General features: G+C 37.5%; 1 protein-coding gene across 4 annotated transcripts in view; it reads left to right on the top strand.

Moving 5' to 3' along the window:
- LEPR (leptin receptor) overlaps positions 1-14,589 on the top strand; it is a 90,855-nt gene that overhangs the window by 57,396 nt on the left and 18,870 nt on the right. For all 4 annotated transcript variants that reach the window (XM_037043202.1, XM_037043176.1, XM_037043183.1 and 1 more), the window contains 7 exons: positions 4,274-4,418; positions 7,462-7,752; positions 7,911-8,028; positions 8,932-9,131; positions 11,599-11,747; positions 12,589-12,748; positions 12,865-12,947. In XM_037043202.1, coding sequence (XP_036899097.1) covers positions 4,274-4,418; positions 7,462-7,752; positions 7,911-8,028; positions 8,932-9,131; positions 11,599-11,747; positions 12,589-12,748; positions 12,865-12,947 — 1,146 coding nt within the window. The remainder of the gene's footprint in view (positions 1-4,273; positions 4,419-7,461; positions 7,753-7,910; positions 8,029-8,931; positions 9,132-11,598; positions 11,748-12,588; positions 12,749-12,864; positions 12,948-14,589) is intronic.

Here is a 14,589-nt window from a genome sequence, read left to right as displayed (position 1 = left end):
TAAGAGAAGTAGTGCGAATCAAAGAGGTGTAGGGGATAGTGATATAGCTTCCTTCTGTTGTATGTGGCTGTCCAGTTTTCCCAACACCAACAATTCTTAAAGTACACATTATTGATTATGCTATTACAGTAGTCCTAATTTTTCTTTTCCCTTTACCCACTCTGTCCTGAACCCACCCCCCAGTCACTCCCCCCCCATTAATTCATGTCCATGAGTCATACATATAAGCTCTTAGGCTTCTCCATTTCCTATACTANTATTAAATAGAGATAGCAAAAAATCTCATTGAGAAGGTGACATTTGAACAAGGATTTCAAGGAGATGGTGATGTGTATATCTGGGGGAATTGGATTCCAAATAGAGAAAAAAGCCATCCAGAGGCTCTCAGATGGATGACAGACTGGTGGCCAGGGCAGTGAGTGAGGGTAAGAGAAGTAGTGCAAATCAAAGAGGTGTAGGGGATAGTGATATAGCTTCCTTCTGTTGTATGTGGCTGTCCAGTTTTCCCAACACCAACAATTTTTAAAGTATACATTATTGATTATGCTATTACAGTAGTCCTAATTTTTCTTTTCCCTTTACCCACTCTGTCCTGAACCCACCCCCCAGTCATTCCCCCCCATTAATTCATGTCCATGAGTCATACATATAAGCTCTTAGGCTTCTCCATTTCCTATACTATTCTTAACCTTGCCCTGTCCATTTTGTGGCTACCATTTATGCTTCTTATTCCCTGTATCTTTTTTCCCCCCATGCTTCCCCCACCATCACCCTGCTGATAATCCTCCATGTGATCTCCATTTCTGTGATTCTGTTCCTGATCTAGTTTGCTTGGGTTTTATTTTAGATTCAGTTTCTGATATTTGTGAGTTTGTCATTTTACCCTTCATAGTTTTGATCTTCTTTTTCTTAGATAAGTCCCTTTAACATGTCATATAACAAGGGTTTGGTGATAATGAACTCCTTTAACTTTACCTTATTTGGGAAGCACTTTATCTGCCCTTCCATTCTAAATGATAGCTTTGCAGGATAGAGTAATCTAAGTTGTAGGACCTTGCTTTTCATGACTTTGCATACATCTTCCCAGCCCCTTCTTGCCTGTGAGGTTTCTTTTGAGAATCAGCTGATAGTCTCCTGGACACTCCTTTTTAGGCAACTCTCTCCTTTTCTTTCACTGCTTTTAAGATTCTCTCCTTATCTTTAATCATGGGTAATTTACTTATGATGTGTCTTGATGCGTTTCTTCTTGGATCCAATTTCTTTGAGACTCTCTGAGCTCCCTGGACTTGAATGTCTATTTCCTCCCCCATTATTTTTTAAAGGAACAATGCTGGTTGCTTGGCTCTCGCCCCACTTTCTATCACTGGGAAGTGATAGAAATCCACTTCCCACAAGTGGATTGTGCCCTTTCAGGTGCTGATTCCCGGGCGGGCAGGTTTGTGTATGTTCTAGGATCCCATGGACCCCTCCAATACTCTCCTAAGAGCCTGGAAGTTTCTCCCACCACCTCAACCTTCATAGGTTTTTACAGCCTGAGGTTTTGAAGCTTTAGTTTCCTGCACTGGAACCCTGGGTTGTGTGGTCTGTCCCACTCCCCATTTGTCCCTCCTGGGTTATCTGCATGCGAGTGTGGGATTTTCTGGTTCACCAATTGTTGCCTCGCCTGTTGCCATCTGCCAGCTGCTTACTTGCTGCCCCAGCTTCCCATCTCCACCCCTCCTGCCAGTCTGGATAAATGTTTCCTCTTTAACTCTTTGGTTATTGGACTTCCATACAGTTGAGTTTTTTGGCAGTTCTGTTTTTTTTAATTCATTGTTATCCTTTTTTTAATTGCCATAAATCTGTTATTAAATTTTTTTGGAAATTTTCATGGAAGAATAATAACTAAAGTACACAAATCATAAGATCAGTGAATTTTTACAAACAGAACAAATACATATACATAGCAAATAGAACTCTGCATGTATCCAAGCAATATTTATCCTTCATTTGATTATGCAAGGATGTGAAATGTAGCTATCTACACCTCCATCTTGCCTGGAAACTTCAACACCATACAATGTTATTAACCAATGTTACCTCAATAAAAACCCATCAATCCCTCAATTGCTCTGCAATAAAATCAAAGAGGGGTAGGGGAAGAGAAAGAGGAGGTTGTAAGGAACCTCATGGGCCATGCAAGGACTTTAGCACTTTGTGAAACTAATTGTTATGTAACTTAGAGGCAAACACCTGTTTTTTAATTTTTTTTTATTTTGTAGACCTGGGCTAACTTTTTAATTCTTTATTTTCATAAAGAACAGGATGGGAATCCTTAGTGTTGTATGAAAAAACAGAATTAAGGATTCTCTGGGAGTCAGTTTTCTGGTCTGTAAAATGGAGAAAATAGGATTTTAAATATTGCAAGTGATCTGATATTATTGCAGGAGTATCCAACCTGTGGCCCCAGGGCTGCATGCATCCCAGGATGGCTATGAATGTGGCCCAACACAAAATCGTAAATTTACTTAAAACATTATGAGATTTTTTTTGTGATTATATGTCACAATGTATTTACTGTGTGGCCCAAGACAGCTCTTCTTCCAGTGTGACCCAGAGATGCCAAAATATTGGAGACCCCAGAATGGGTTCCTAATGCTTTTCACCATTTTCATTCTGCGGTGCCCCAGAGTCTAAGTGGCAGGAGAGTTCAGTAGTTTTGAAGAATATTATTAGAGCCCTGGCTTGTGTGGTTGAATTGGTTGGAGCATTGTCTCATACACCAAAATATTGGGGGTTCGATGCCTGCTCAGGGCACATACCCAGGCTTTGATCCTGGTTGGGGTGCATATGGGAGGAAACCAATTGATGTTTCTTCCTCACATTGATGTTTCTCTCTTTCTCTCTCTCCCTTCTTCTCTTTCTAAAATCAATACACATATTAAATTAAAAAATTATTTGCTAAGCAGTTCTTTGCTGGTGTTTTTGTAATGCAGAGTGAGGTCTCTTAAATAGTCTACCTCTACTTTGTAAACTGTATTTTGTGTGTGATTCACAGGCCCGAGCTCAATCCACTGAGCTACACCAGCCAGGGCCTTGTAAACTATATTTTGATTCACTGTACTTTGCCATCAGGCTCAGGCTCTTAAGAATCATTCATGTCCTTCTTCTGTGCTGCTTTCCACTAGGAAAGTTTGTAGCTTTCTGTTCACAGTTTTCTATCATGTACTTTGTTGCAGTTGTCAGCAGCAGCTTGACACTTTCCACTGACATGAGCTATATGAGGTCTATCCAGAAAAAGTCCATCCATTTTTAATCTAAAGAGAACAGTGTGTCCCACATTGATGTAACCTGGCAGTCAAGGAGTGGACGGGAATGTGCATGTGTGAACAATGAGGACTTCACTGTACTAGTCAGTGGGGATGGTAGACCTCACTGAGTGAGGACATGTACTGTGTGGCCAACACGTTCAGAATGACTGCAGGAGTAGAGCAATGAATCTGCATCAGATTTTGCATTAAGCTTGAACATTCCTCCATGGAGACTATTCAGATGATTCAGAAGGCTGCAACAGTGGGCAACTGGTGATTGGCAGCTTCATCATGACAATGCACCCACTTATACATCTCATCTTCTGCAGAGTTTTTGGCAAAACATCAAATCACCTAGGTACTCAACCCCCTACAGCCCAGATTTGGAGCCCTGTGACTTCTATTTTTTTCTCAAAACTAAATCACCTTTGAAAGGGAAGAGAGTTCAGACTGTCATTGAGATTCAGGAATGGGGTGTCTGAGATTCTGATGGGGTGGTCTGATGGCAATTGGGAGAATTGTGTGAGGTTGCAAGGTGCCTACTTTGAAGGGGACTGAGTTGTCATTGTCCTATGTACAGTGTTGAAGGGGACTGAGTTGTCATTGTCCTATGCACAATGTTTCTTATATCTAGTATCTTCTTCAATACATGTCTCTGTTTTTTATATTACATGGTTGGATAACTCTGGACAGACCTCATATATCTCAAAATTTGAAAAGTCAGTATTCATTATTATCCAGTTAAAAATATTTATTATTGTCAAGGTGATTTTCTTCTTGGACTCACTGGCTATGTAAAATTTTATTGTCTAATGTGCCAACCTTTGTTATTTGGTTATTGATTTATGTTTAATTCCATTGTGGCTATTAACTACTCTGTAAGATTTTAATACTTACAAATTTGTTGAGACTTGCTTGTGGTCAATTTGGTAAAGGGTTCGTATTGAATTGATGCTCTGGTATTTTCAAATAATATTTAACAGGCCTATGAGATTGTCTCAGCTCCATCCCTGCTAACGGATGGTGTGCTTCCTGGGTCTTCATATGAGGTTCAGGTGAGGAGCAAGAGACTGGATGGCCCAGGAATCTGGAGTGACTGGAGCACCCCTCTTATTTTTACCACACAAGGTAGGTTTTGTAATGTAACCTTCTAAAAAAGAAATATGATTTTTGAAGTTGTTTTTGGCATATTATAAGACTCTTTATCTTTGAGTTGCTAAAACAAGAAAGGAACACAATATACATTTTTTACTTAAATTTCAAAAAGTTAATTTGCTAGTGAACTTGTGTAAGAGCTCCCAGGTTTATGTGCATCCAGACTAATATCTTGTTGAATTGCTTTCTTATTCAAAAAGATAGAGTTAATATAGAAGTTTCAAATTCCCAAATTCAGAATACCACTTATATTTATGCTTCCATAACTTACATTTTGAATCAGATATATTTATTTGATGAAAACTTCAAATATTAAAATTTTATTTGAATATTACAAATTATGTACTAAAATAATATTTTCACTTCGGATGCTTGATTTTGAGAGTTTTCATATTTTTAAAGTTATATTTAACATCATAAAAACTGAAACTATTAGCTTGTTCACGACTTCTTTTACATGGAGGCCCAGGAGCCTTAGAAGTAGTTTTATTTATTTAGAATGGATTAGCATACCCGATTCATCATTCCCAAATACTTTGGATTTATTTATTTATTTATTTAGGCAGAGGTTACCTGCTATATGGCTGCCATAGCAAACAGAAGGCTGACTGTCAGCACCTTTACAGCTGCCACAGTAAATGAAGACTTACCTACTCCTCATCAGGGAATTACTGATGCTCAGAAAATGAGTTGGCTAAGTTCTTATGCTATAGCTGAGGAGAAGTCTTGGACTTCTAGAGGAAAATCTAGGACCTTGCCAGAATTCACGGAGTCCAGGGATATTGCACTGAGGTTATGCTGCACTGAGATTCTGATGTGCTGATTCTGATGAACTTTAGACGTGCTGAGCTCTTGTGATGCCTTTATTAAGGGCATTCTGGTTGATACCAAGGAAGAGGATAGGTAATGGATAATCTCTACATTTCACATGGCCATCTTATAATAGGTTAGGGGATATATTTTCCCCATAAAAAATGAGGTAATCTGCTCTAAGGATTAAAAAATCAATTTTTATTTTAAGTAAGCACATTATAAAATAGCTTTTAACTGTTCTGGAATATATTCTTTTGAGTAATTCACTAATAATTATCAGTAGAATTTCCTCTTTTAATAAAATTCATTAGTGTAGATGCTGCCAAGGTATTGCTACTTGGCCATGAAAAGAAAATTATTATTGTTTTCTATTTTTACAAATTAAATATTATATAGTATCTTATGGGAAAATAAAATGCATATTTATATGTTATAAATTAAATAGTCAACATTAAAAATTTAAATTAAAAATTTAAATTAAAATTAAATTAAAATTTAAATTAAAAATTAAATAGTCAACATTTACCTCATCAATTTCAGTATATTTGTTTAATGTAAATTTTACAAATTAGGAAGTTTTTAGTAAGTTGGTTTTTTTTATTTTAGGCTAATATTTTAGCATTTAATAATGCCAAAATACTTTGACTTTAATCTTATTTCTCAATTAAGTCTTAATTGTATGCATTTGATTCTGAAATGAAAAATTTGAGTTTTTGTTACCTTTAAAATGAAAAGATTCAGCTTAATTTTTCAAAGTTCACCCATACTCTTTTGCAAATGGATTATTGGAAAGCCGTGCAGCAGTTCAGCAATAAGGTTCAGCACACAGGAGGCAGGTCAACCATCTCTCAGGTCAGTGCTAGGTACTTGTGTGCGTTCAGTCATGCACCAGAGAGGCTGGAACGCCCCCCTGCGCTCACTGCTGACTCTAATGGACTGTCCTCGTTCCAGTCACTCCGTGCTATTGAGTTTTTCCTTGTTTATGTTTAACTGTAGATGTACAAAATGCCAATGTCTTACACGGATTGTAAATATAAAGACATTGGAGTTCAGCACGGTATTATAGAAAAGTTAATAACCAATTAAATGTTTTCAGTTTTGTTTTTGAAGCTAATCCAGATGTTATGTAAGAAAACAGATATTTATATTCGATCAGCAGAAAATGGTACAACCAAATTAATTTGTACAACCAAAACATACTGATTTTGTAATCACTCTGGCAGAAATAATTTCTCCCTGTGTTACAGTTGTTGAATTTTATTTTATCTCTAATTAAAAAATGTAGACAAACTTATGTTTCCAACAATAAGGAACTGAAAAAGAAGTATGGAATAGTGTATAGCATTAAAAATAATATTTGGGGGACTTCCGCCAAGATGGAGGCATAGGTGGAAACACTGTGCCTTCTCCCACAACCAAGTTTGAATACAACAAAGGTTTGGAGAAACAAAGACACAACCAAAGGACAGAAAATTGAATTATACGGAAGTCCGACTACATCTAACCGTTCAACGGGGACGGTAAGAGGGGCAGAGCCAGCAGCGAGCAGGGTCGGGCAGGACAGGGCCCCCGACCCAGGCGCGCAGGCAGACGGGAACCAGTTGGGGTGCGGGGCAGACTGACCGCGGGCGCATATTCGNCCCATCCCCCCCCGGTCACTGTCAGCCTGTTCTCTATTTCAGTGTCTTTGGTTATATTTTGCTTGCTTGTTTGTTTTGTTGTTTAGCTTCCTGTTAAAGCTGAGATCATATAGTATTTGTCCTTCAACACCTGGCTTATTTCACTCAGCATAATGCTTTCCAGTTCCATCCATGATGTTGCAACATCAAAGATTCATTGATTCTTAAAGCAAAATCTGGAAGATGTGTCATTGTGGAATTAGCCTATATTTCACTTTCATTAATTTTCTACTTATCACTTAGTAAGTGACCATTAGTCTCAAAGACATTTTACAATAAAAATGTCTCTTTGTTTAGGAAATACTGATGATATTTGTGGAAGGCCAAGTATTTGTGAATGGGCGTGCTTAGGATGCTAGGTAACTGTACACCAACAGGTAGTTACATTTATGCAGTCCTTTGGTACACTCATTTTATTTTTGGCAGTGTAATCCTGAAGGCTTTGTGAATCCTTCTTACAATGTTAATTGTTCGCATGATGTTTTTCTGTTGTCTGACTTGCTACCTTTCTTCCCTTGTTACAGATGTCTTATACTTTCCACCCAAAATTCTGACAAGTGTTGGGTCTAATGTTTCCTTCCACTGCCTCTACAAAAATGGAAACAAGGTCCTTTCCTCAAAAGAGGTTGTTTGGTGGATGAATCTAGCTGAGAAAATTCCTGAAAGCCAGTATGACGTAGTGGATGACCATGTTAGCAAAGTTACCCTTCCCAATCTGAATGCCACCAGACCTCGAGGCAAGTTCACCTACGACGCAGTGTACTGCTGCAGCGAGCAGGAGTGCCACCATCGCTACGCTGAGCTGTATGTGCTCGGTAAGCAGCCCGAGGTCTTCACTTTGTTCTGCAAGATGCATTTATCTTCTGGACCCTGTAGTGCAGTCCCGTTGAAGAAATATCTGAGGAAATTTTAATTTCATTCAATGTTTTTGGTGTTTTTGCTACACATGAATATTTTTGTCTGTTTTAAATAGATGTCAATATCAATATATTATGTGAAACCGATGGGTACTTAACTAAAATGACCTGCAGATGGTCAGCCAATGCAATCCAGTCACTCGTGGGGAGTACTTTGCAGTTGAGGTATCGTAGGTATGTATTATTTTTGCTATTTTTATTTTTCTGTGGATATGGTGAGATAAAAATTTCCTGTAGAAATATTGCTACTGCAGTGTTTGTGTAGATTTCCTTCTTGAAAGAGGAGGGTAGAATATACTTAATCAGGGAACAGTAACTGCTACTTTAGCCATTGTAATGTTATATTAAGAGCAAAAAAAATGGCAGAAGGGGTATTTCAAGGAAGAGGAGAAATGCTTTGTATGTTTTGAGCATTCAAAATGCTTTGAAATGCTTTTGTATGCTTTGTATAGATAAGGACTCATCTACACCACACCTCAGTGGGGTTATAAGACAATATTTTCTTGATTTTCTTCTCTGAGAAGATGAATGATATATTTGACTACATGTTTCATGTACAAATCAAGAATTGTTATTTAAAAAAATTTATTGATTTGAGCTAGAAAATATTAGGACACTGTAATGCTGTAATTTACTATCAACTATGTTTTTAGTTTGTCATAGAATTTAATCTGTATTGAAAGCATAAGAAATTTATTTTCCTTCCCATCTTAGAGATGCTCATTACTACTTTTGATCTTAAAGTTGTATTAGATAAGTATAATATTAGTTAAGATTTCAAAGTGTTATGGGTTCTGTCTCTGATTAGGTCATTATCTCCTGGTTAGAGCAATGCCACTGAATTTCATTTGCATTCCCACTTAGTGCATGATGAAATGTTTAATAAGGGTTACTGTCTGCTTTTATGGATAGACAACATTATGATGCAGTTGGGGATTCAAAAGTACCTGTTCGGAAGAACGTCTCTTTTCTGATGTAGAAAAAACTGTACCTTTTAAACAACGAAGCAGAATTCTCGAATGTCTTGCTGCTTTCATCAGTGTTGTATATTAATGGACTGTTTTCATATCTTTCAAGGAAAGGCCTTTACTGTCCTGATGTTCCAACTATTCATCCCACCTCTGAAGCGAAGGACTGCCACATGCAGGGAGACGGCTTTTACGAGTGCGTATTTCAGCCCATCTTTTTGTTGTCCGGCTACACGATGTGGATAAGGGTCAATCACTCGTTGGGTTCCCTTGACTCTCCTCCAACGTGTGTTGTTCCTGAGTCCGTGGGTATGTGACACTTTGTTGTCTGTCTTTATGTTCATTAGAAGATTAGGATTTAGGTTGACTGAGGGTGATTGTTATATTACCATATTCTGATCATATTAGATTTAAATTTTTTTCTATTCACAGTGGATGAGAAGACAATCAACCTTAGAAAGTTTTACCATTTTGATTTTATTTTAAATTGTATATAGCACAGTTTTTTAGCAGTAGGAATAATTTCAGCGTACTATTTGTGGAACTATATTGGTCACTGGGAATGAAATTTAACAATATCCTAAATAGGGCACTAGTTTGTATTTCTACCCCACCCCCTGCCCAGGTACTTATGGAAACATTTGATGTTTTTAAATCTCAAAATTTAACAGGTATCCTGATGGTTTTTGTAATCTGAATAGTAATAACCTAAGGATTTAATTTATGAGGCCATTCAGGGAGCATGATTCAACATAGCGAAAGGCAAGTGAAAAAGAAAAAAACAGACAAGGAATGATGACATCCATCATGAACTTTTAAATACTCTTTTAAAAAGACATTTTGATTTCAAAGAATTAAGAGAGTCCTGGGAAAAATTGATATATCCCTCTGGTATTACCATGGAATCTTTGAGAAAAAGCCCATTTGGTGATTGTGCAGCAGAGGTGAAACAATGTATGTTAGTGCTATATACTATTTTGTTGGGAAATCATGCCAAAAATTACTATTTGATTTACTGTGCTTTCAAATAATTAGTACATATCAGAATTAAAACCTGCGTTTTGTTAAATATAAGAAACACACCTAATGTTTAGATTTCTTTTTCAACATAGGTGTCCCAATTAGTCAACACACATACACTCAATTTAGTTTGGTTCCATGTTAAGTGATTTTACCATGGGCAGTACCTACTTAGTCCTAAATACCCTAGGATAGCAGAGAACCCTCTACCTCCCCATTCCACAAACATGCACAGAGGCACCGTCACATGTAGTATGTAATAAGCGCCACATGGACTCAGTTCTGTACTTGAGTAGCTTGGATGTTACTCTTTTCAGTACTTAAATGAGGAGTTTAAACTGGGCTTATGGTGCCTACTTAGTACTAGAAGACAATGTGGAGATTACACTTTGGGGTCCAAATGCCGGCTCTACTTATTACTAGCTTTATAAACTTGGGCTAGCCAGATAAGGGCTCTGTGGCTGTTTTGTCACCCAGTAAATGTAGCCACGTCCTCATACTTCTCAGTGTGAGTATTGTGGAGATCACATTAACTATTGTACTTCCAAGCATCTTTTCTGTAAGCTGGGTATTCATGAAATATATCTGTATGATCTCCATTTGATTCAGTCAAGTACAATTACAGATTTAATGTCTTTGGGTCTCTCACACATTCATTCTGTGCTTCCTTTCCTGAGGAGAAATGATCTCTTTAAGAGGTGAAATATATGTCATTTTACAAGTTGGTGAAGAATGCCTTCTTGGTATATAAAGAATTGAACAAGCAAGAGAAGCTGTGTACTGATGGCAGAGTTTAGTTGTTTTGGCCATTGACGATTTATAGTATTTTTGTCAATGAAGTGCGATGCTCCAGGGACTCACTCTGTTGTGTGTTGGCGTGGGACTTTTGGTTCTCAAATACATTAAGTTTGTATGTTGTCGTTTTCTATTTTTTAAAAAAAGTTCTTCCTATTCTAGTCATATATAATCTAGTCTCTCCATTTCCACCTCTTAAAAGCCTGTTTCTCTTAGATTTTAGAGAACAAAGTCTTCACTCTACAAGACTACCTCTGACCTTGACCCATAAATAGTTAATAGTAGATAGTAGGAGAAGAGTATGAAAGTCACACATGTGGAAATGGATATAGTACATGTTTTTGTTTTTGTTTTTGTTTGGCTTGAATTAAAGCTCTACATGGAACAGTTTGCTACTGGTGTTATCATGTGTTCAGTCTGGTATCTTCTGCATGCAGAGCCAAAGGCTCAGTTTCTAACCCAGTTTTACTATAAAGTTGCAGAGTGACATGGATAGCCTTTCTATTTGCAAAATAATCCTTTTCTTATTTATTACATAAAGTTGTAGGCCATCAAATGAGGTAAGGAATGTGAAATTTTTCAAAAAGAGATACTGCTTTATAAATATAAGGCAGCGATTTTCAACCGGTGTGCCATAAGAATTTGTAAAACAGGCAACAGCTGACTATTTAGTCAGGAGCATGGACCTCTTTTCCCTTAGATTGTCAAACAACAAAAAAAATGACAACAGCCAACTCAACAATAGCCGTTGGGTGTGAATGAATCAAATTATACCTATTTTTGTCAGATTGGCAAAAAATAATGTGATTTTTGGTGTGCTACAAAGTTTTAGCAATTAGTTTATATGTGCCATGAGATGAAAAAGGTTGAAAATTGCTGATATAAGGTATGGAGATTATAACATCATAGTAATGTTTTTTAAAGATTATAACTGTTATACATACTTTTAAAAAATTTCCAGTGAAACCACTGCCTCCATCTGATGTGAAAGCAGAAATTACTGTAAAAACTGGATTATTGAAAATATCTTGGAAAAAGCCAATTTTCCCAGAGAACACTCTTCAATTTCAGATTCGTTATGGTTTAAATGGAAAAGAAATACAATGGAAGGTAACTTTTATCTAGAAATTTCTTTAGCTTACTTTACTAAATGTTATTTCTTATCATTTTAAAGAATTTTATTGCATGAAATTATTTTGCTGGAATAAGATTTATTTATTTAGTATGTCCTCTCTATTCTGTAGCTATTTTATTAGAGTGGTATAAATTTAAGCCTTTAAAGGAGTAAAGTTTCCTCCAATCTATTATTTCCCAAAGTGAGTTTTTATAGAACATTTGTTCTATAAAATATTCCTTAAGAAAAACTTGCATGGCTAAGTAAGTTTCGGAAACCCTGCATCACTGTATGTCCCTACTGTAGAGTCATAGTTTATTCAAGGTTGGAAGAGGCCCTGCATGAAAGAAACATTCGTGACTTTATTTCCTGCTATGTTTCTCAAACTCATTTCACCAAGAAACCCTTTTTCCTCTAACATCTAATAATACTCTTTAGTACACATGTGTTCAATGGAATACATTTTGGAAGAAGCTGCTTTCATCAAAATCAGAATCATACTCATAGTTGTGGCCATTTACCTGCTTCTTGAGGAAACTGAGTATCAGAGGTTCTCTGTGAGGCAGTCCTGATTAAGTACTAGGTTAAAATTCCTAAGAGCAAGTGAACCAGTCCAAATCTGGTTACTAGAAGGAAACAACAAGATAACTAAGACAATCCTTAGATCAAAGGAGCTCATGATTCAAGGCATATGAGCATTTCTAAGCCAGAAGACATGAAGTCAGTTCCCTCTTAAGTTTGGGAGAGTGTTAAGGTTTAAAATAAAATGCACTACAGAGTCCTTTAGCTACCTACGTGTTAGCAATGATCAATCTGATGCTTTGACTTATGTTGCAGATGCATGAGGTGTATGATGCAAACTCAAAATCCGCCAGTCTCCCAGTGCCAGACCTGTGTGCAGTCTACACTGCTCAGGTGCGCTGTAAGAGGCTGGATGGACTGGGATATTGGAGTGACTGGAGTGCTCCAGCCTACACAGTTGTCACGGACATCAAAGGTCTGTAGAGATTTTGATGGTGTCTTAAAAATGCATTGAGTGTGTGTTTCAAATACGACTGAAAAATATTCCTTCCGAGAACACATGTACAACTTGGGCTCCTTGTTGTTTTGCAGTTCCTATCAGAGGACCTGAAATTTGGAGAATAATTAATGAAGACATCACTAAAAAAGAGAGAAATGTCACTTTACTTTGGAAAGTATTGCAGCTTTTTTATGTTACTCTTCATTGTTCAATTTCTGCTTTTTTATGCTATTCTTCATGGTTCAATTTCTGCTTTTTATGTTATTCTTCATTGTTCAACTTCTGCTTTTTTATGTTGTTCTTCATTGTTCATACTCCTGTCATTTTTATACTCTGCATTCCCATATTTCGTTTTTATTCTGAGAGGTGATCACAGAGAGCTAAGATCCTTGGTGGAGAGTGTACCAGCGCAGAGTTCAGTGACTTTAATTCTATTCTTGGCTCAACTTACTATAGTTATGTCACTATTATTTTGGCAAAGTCACCTAGACTTTTTAGCCTAATTAGTATAAACGTAGGATTGCATTAGATGATATCTGTGGGGGGGTGCTCCACCCTCAAGCCCCCCACCCCAATCTACCATGGATGAGAATAAGTCTACCAAGACATGATCTGCTTGGGGAGGAACCAGGTGGCCAATCTCTCATAGGAGAAGGGCCAAGAGCCTCTTCCTCAATGGGCTTTTATTGGGTTCGTTTTGCACAGGAATACAGGTAAAGCTCATTAATCATTGTCAGGCAATAAGGATCAAACAATAAATAAGAAAGAACTCTGAAGGCCTATTTTGAGTTAGGGTCAGATAGCTAAAGAGCTATAAAACTTTGAGGAACAAACTCACTTCTTGCTTGGACCCTTATTTAATTGAGAGTATGCTAAACAAAGCAGGTTTCACAGGATTTTACATATTCTTTCTTAGGCCTGATTGCCTTAGGGGACCCGCCCTTTCCAGCACAGGGCAGTACCCACCACCAGCATTGTTTCAGGCTTAAGGCATTGTCTCAGGCTTAAGTCGGGCAGCCAAGAGATTAGGAGACAGAATGAGGACTCAGGTTATGTCATAGTCAAGGGACAGGGGTCCATCACCCCCTTTTGCTGTAGCCCCCCAAGTCCTTCCTTGGGGCCTCCACGTGATCATGCCTGTCTTAGATTGTTCCCCCCTTAGGGAATCTTATCAGTCATTGGCTAACCGATCAAGCATTGGGGGCCAGTTATGGATGAAGTAAAAGGGGCCGAGGTGGCACCCCTGCCAGGGAGATAAGCTTTGTGTCCTTAGTGGCTTATGGTCTGATGGTCGCTCACTCAGCCTTAGCCATGCAGGGTTACAGCTTCTGAAACCAGGCAGGGCAGTTCCCAACAGATATCTCTTGTTCCTTCAAGTTCAAAAATTCTACTTATATTTAATCCTAAACAAAATAAATTTGGCCTTCCCCATCTGCTTCAAAGACATCCAAAATAAGAGATAATTCTTTTTGCATGGTGACATATAAGCAATGGGTATTTCCATAAACAATGGATATTTAGCCTAACAATTTTCAAAGCATTCTCTCTCCCACCTATATTTATTCCAAGTGAATGGATTTTTTTTTGTGTCAAAACTTTGGGGAGACAAACATGTAGTCCTCAGCAAACATTGTCTGTCATTAGGGAATTACAAATTAAAAGAACAACGAGGTACCACTGCACACTTCTTAGAATGATTATAATTCAAAAAACTGACAATAAATTGCTGGCAAGAATGCAAAGCAACAAGAAGTTTTAATGCTGGTGGGACTGCAAAATGGTACAGTTACTTTGGAAGATAGTTCGGTAGTTTCTTA

Source organism: Sturnira hondurensis, unplaced genomic scaffold (genome assembly GCF_014824575.4).
Source record: "Sturnira hondurensis isolate 20B ecotype Veracruz unplaced genomic scaffold, ASM1482457v3 Scaffold0000648, whole genome shotgun sequence".
Lineage (NCBI taxonomy): Eukaryota > Metazoa > Chordata > Mammalia > Chiroptera > Phyllostomidae > Sturnira > Sturnira hondurensis.
The sequence above is the reverse complement of the archived record's forward strand: the minus strand, read 5'-3'. Positions and strand labels throughout refer to the sequence as shown.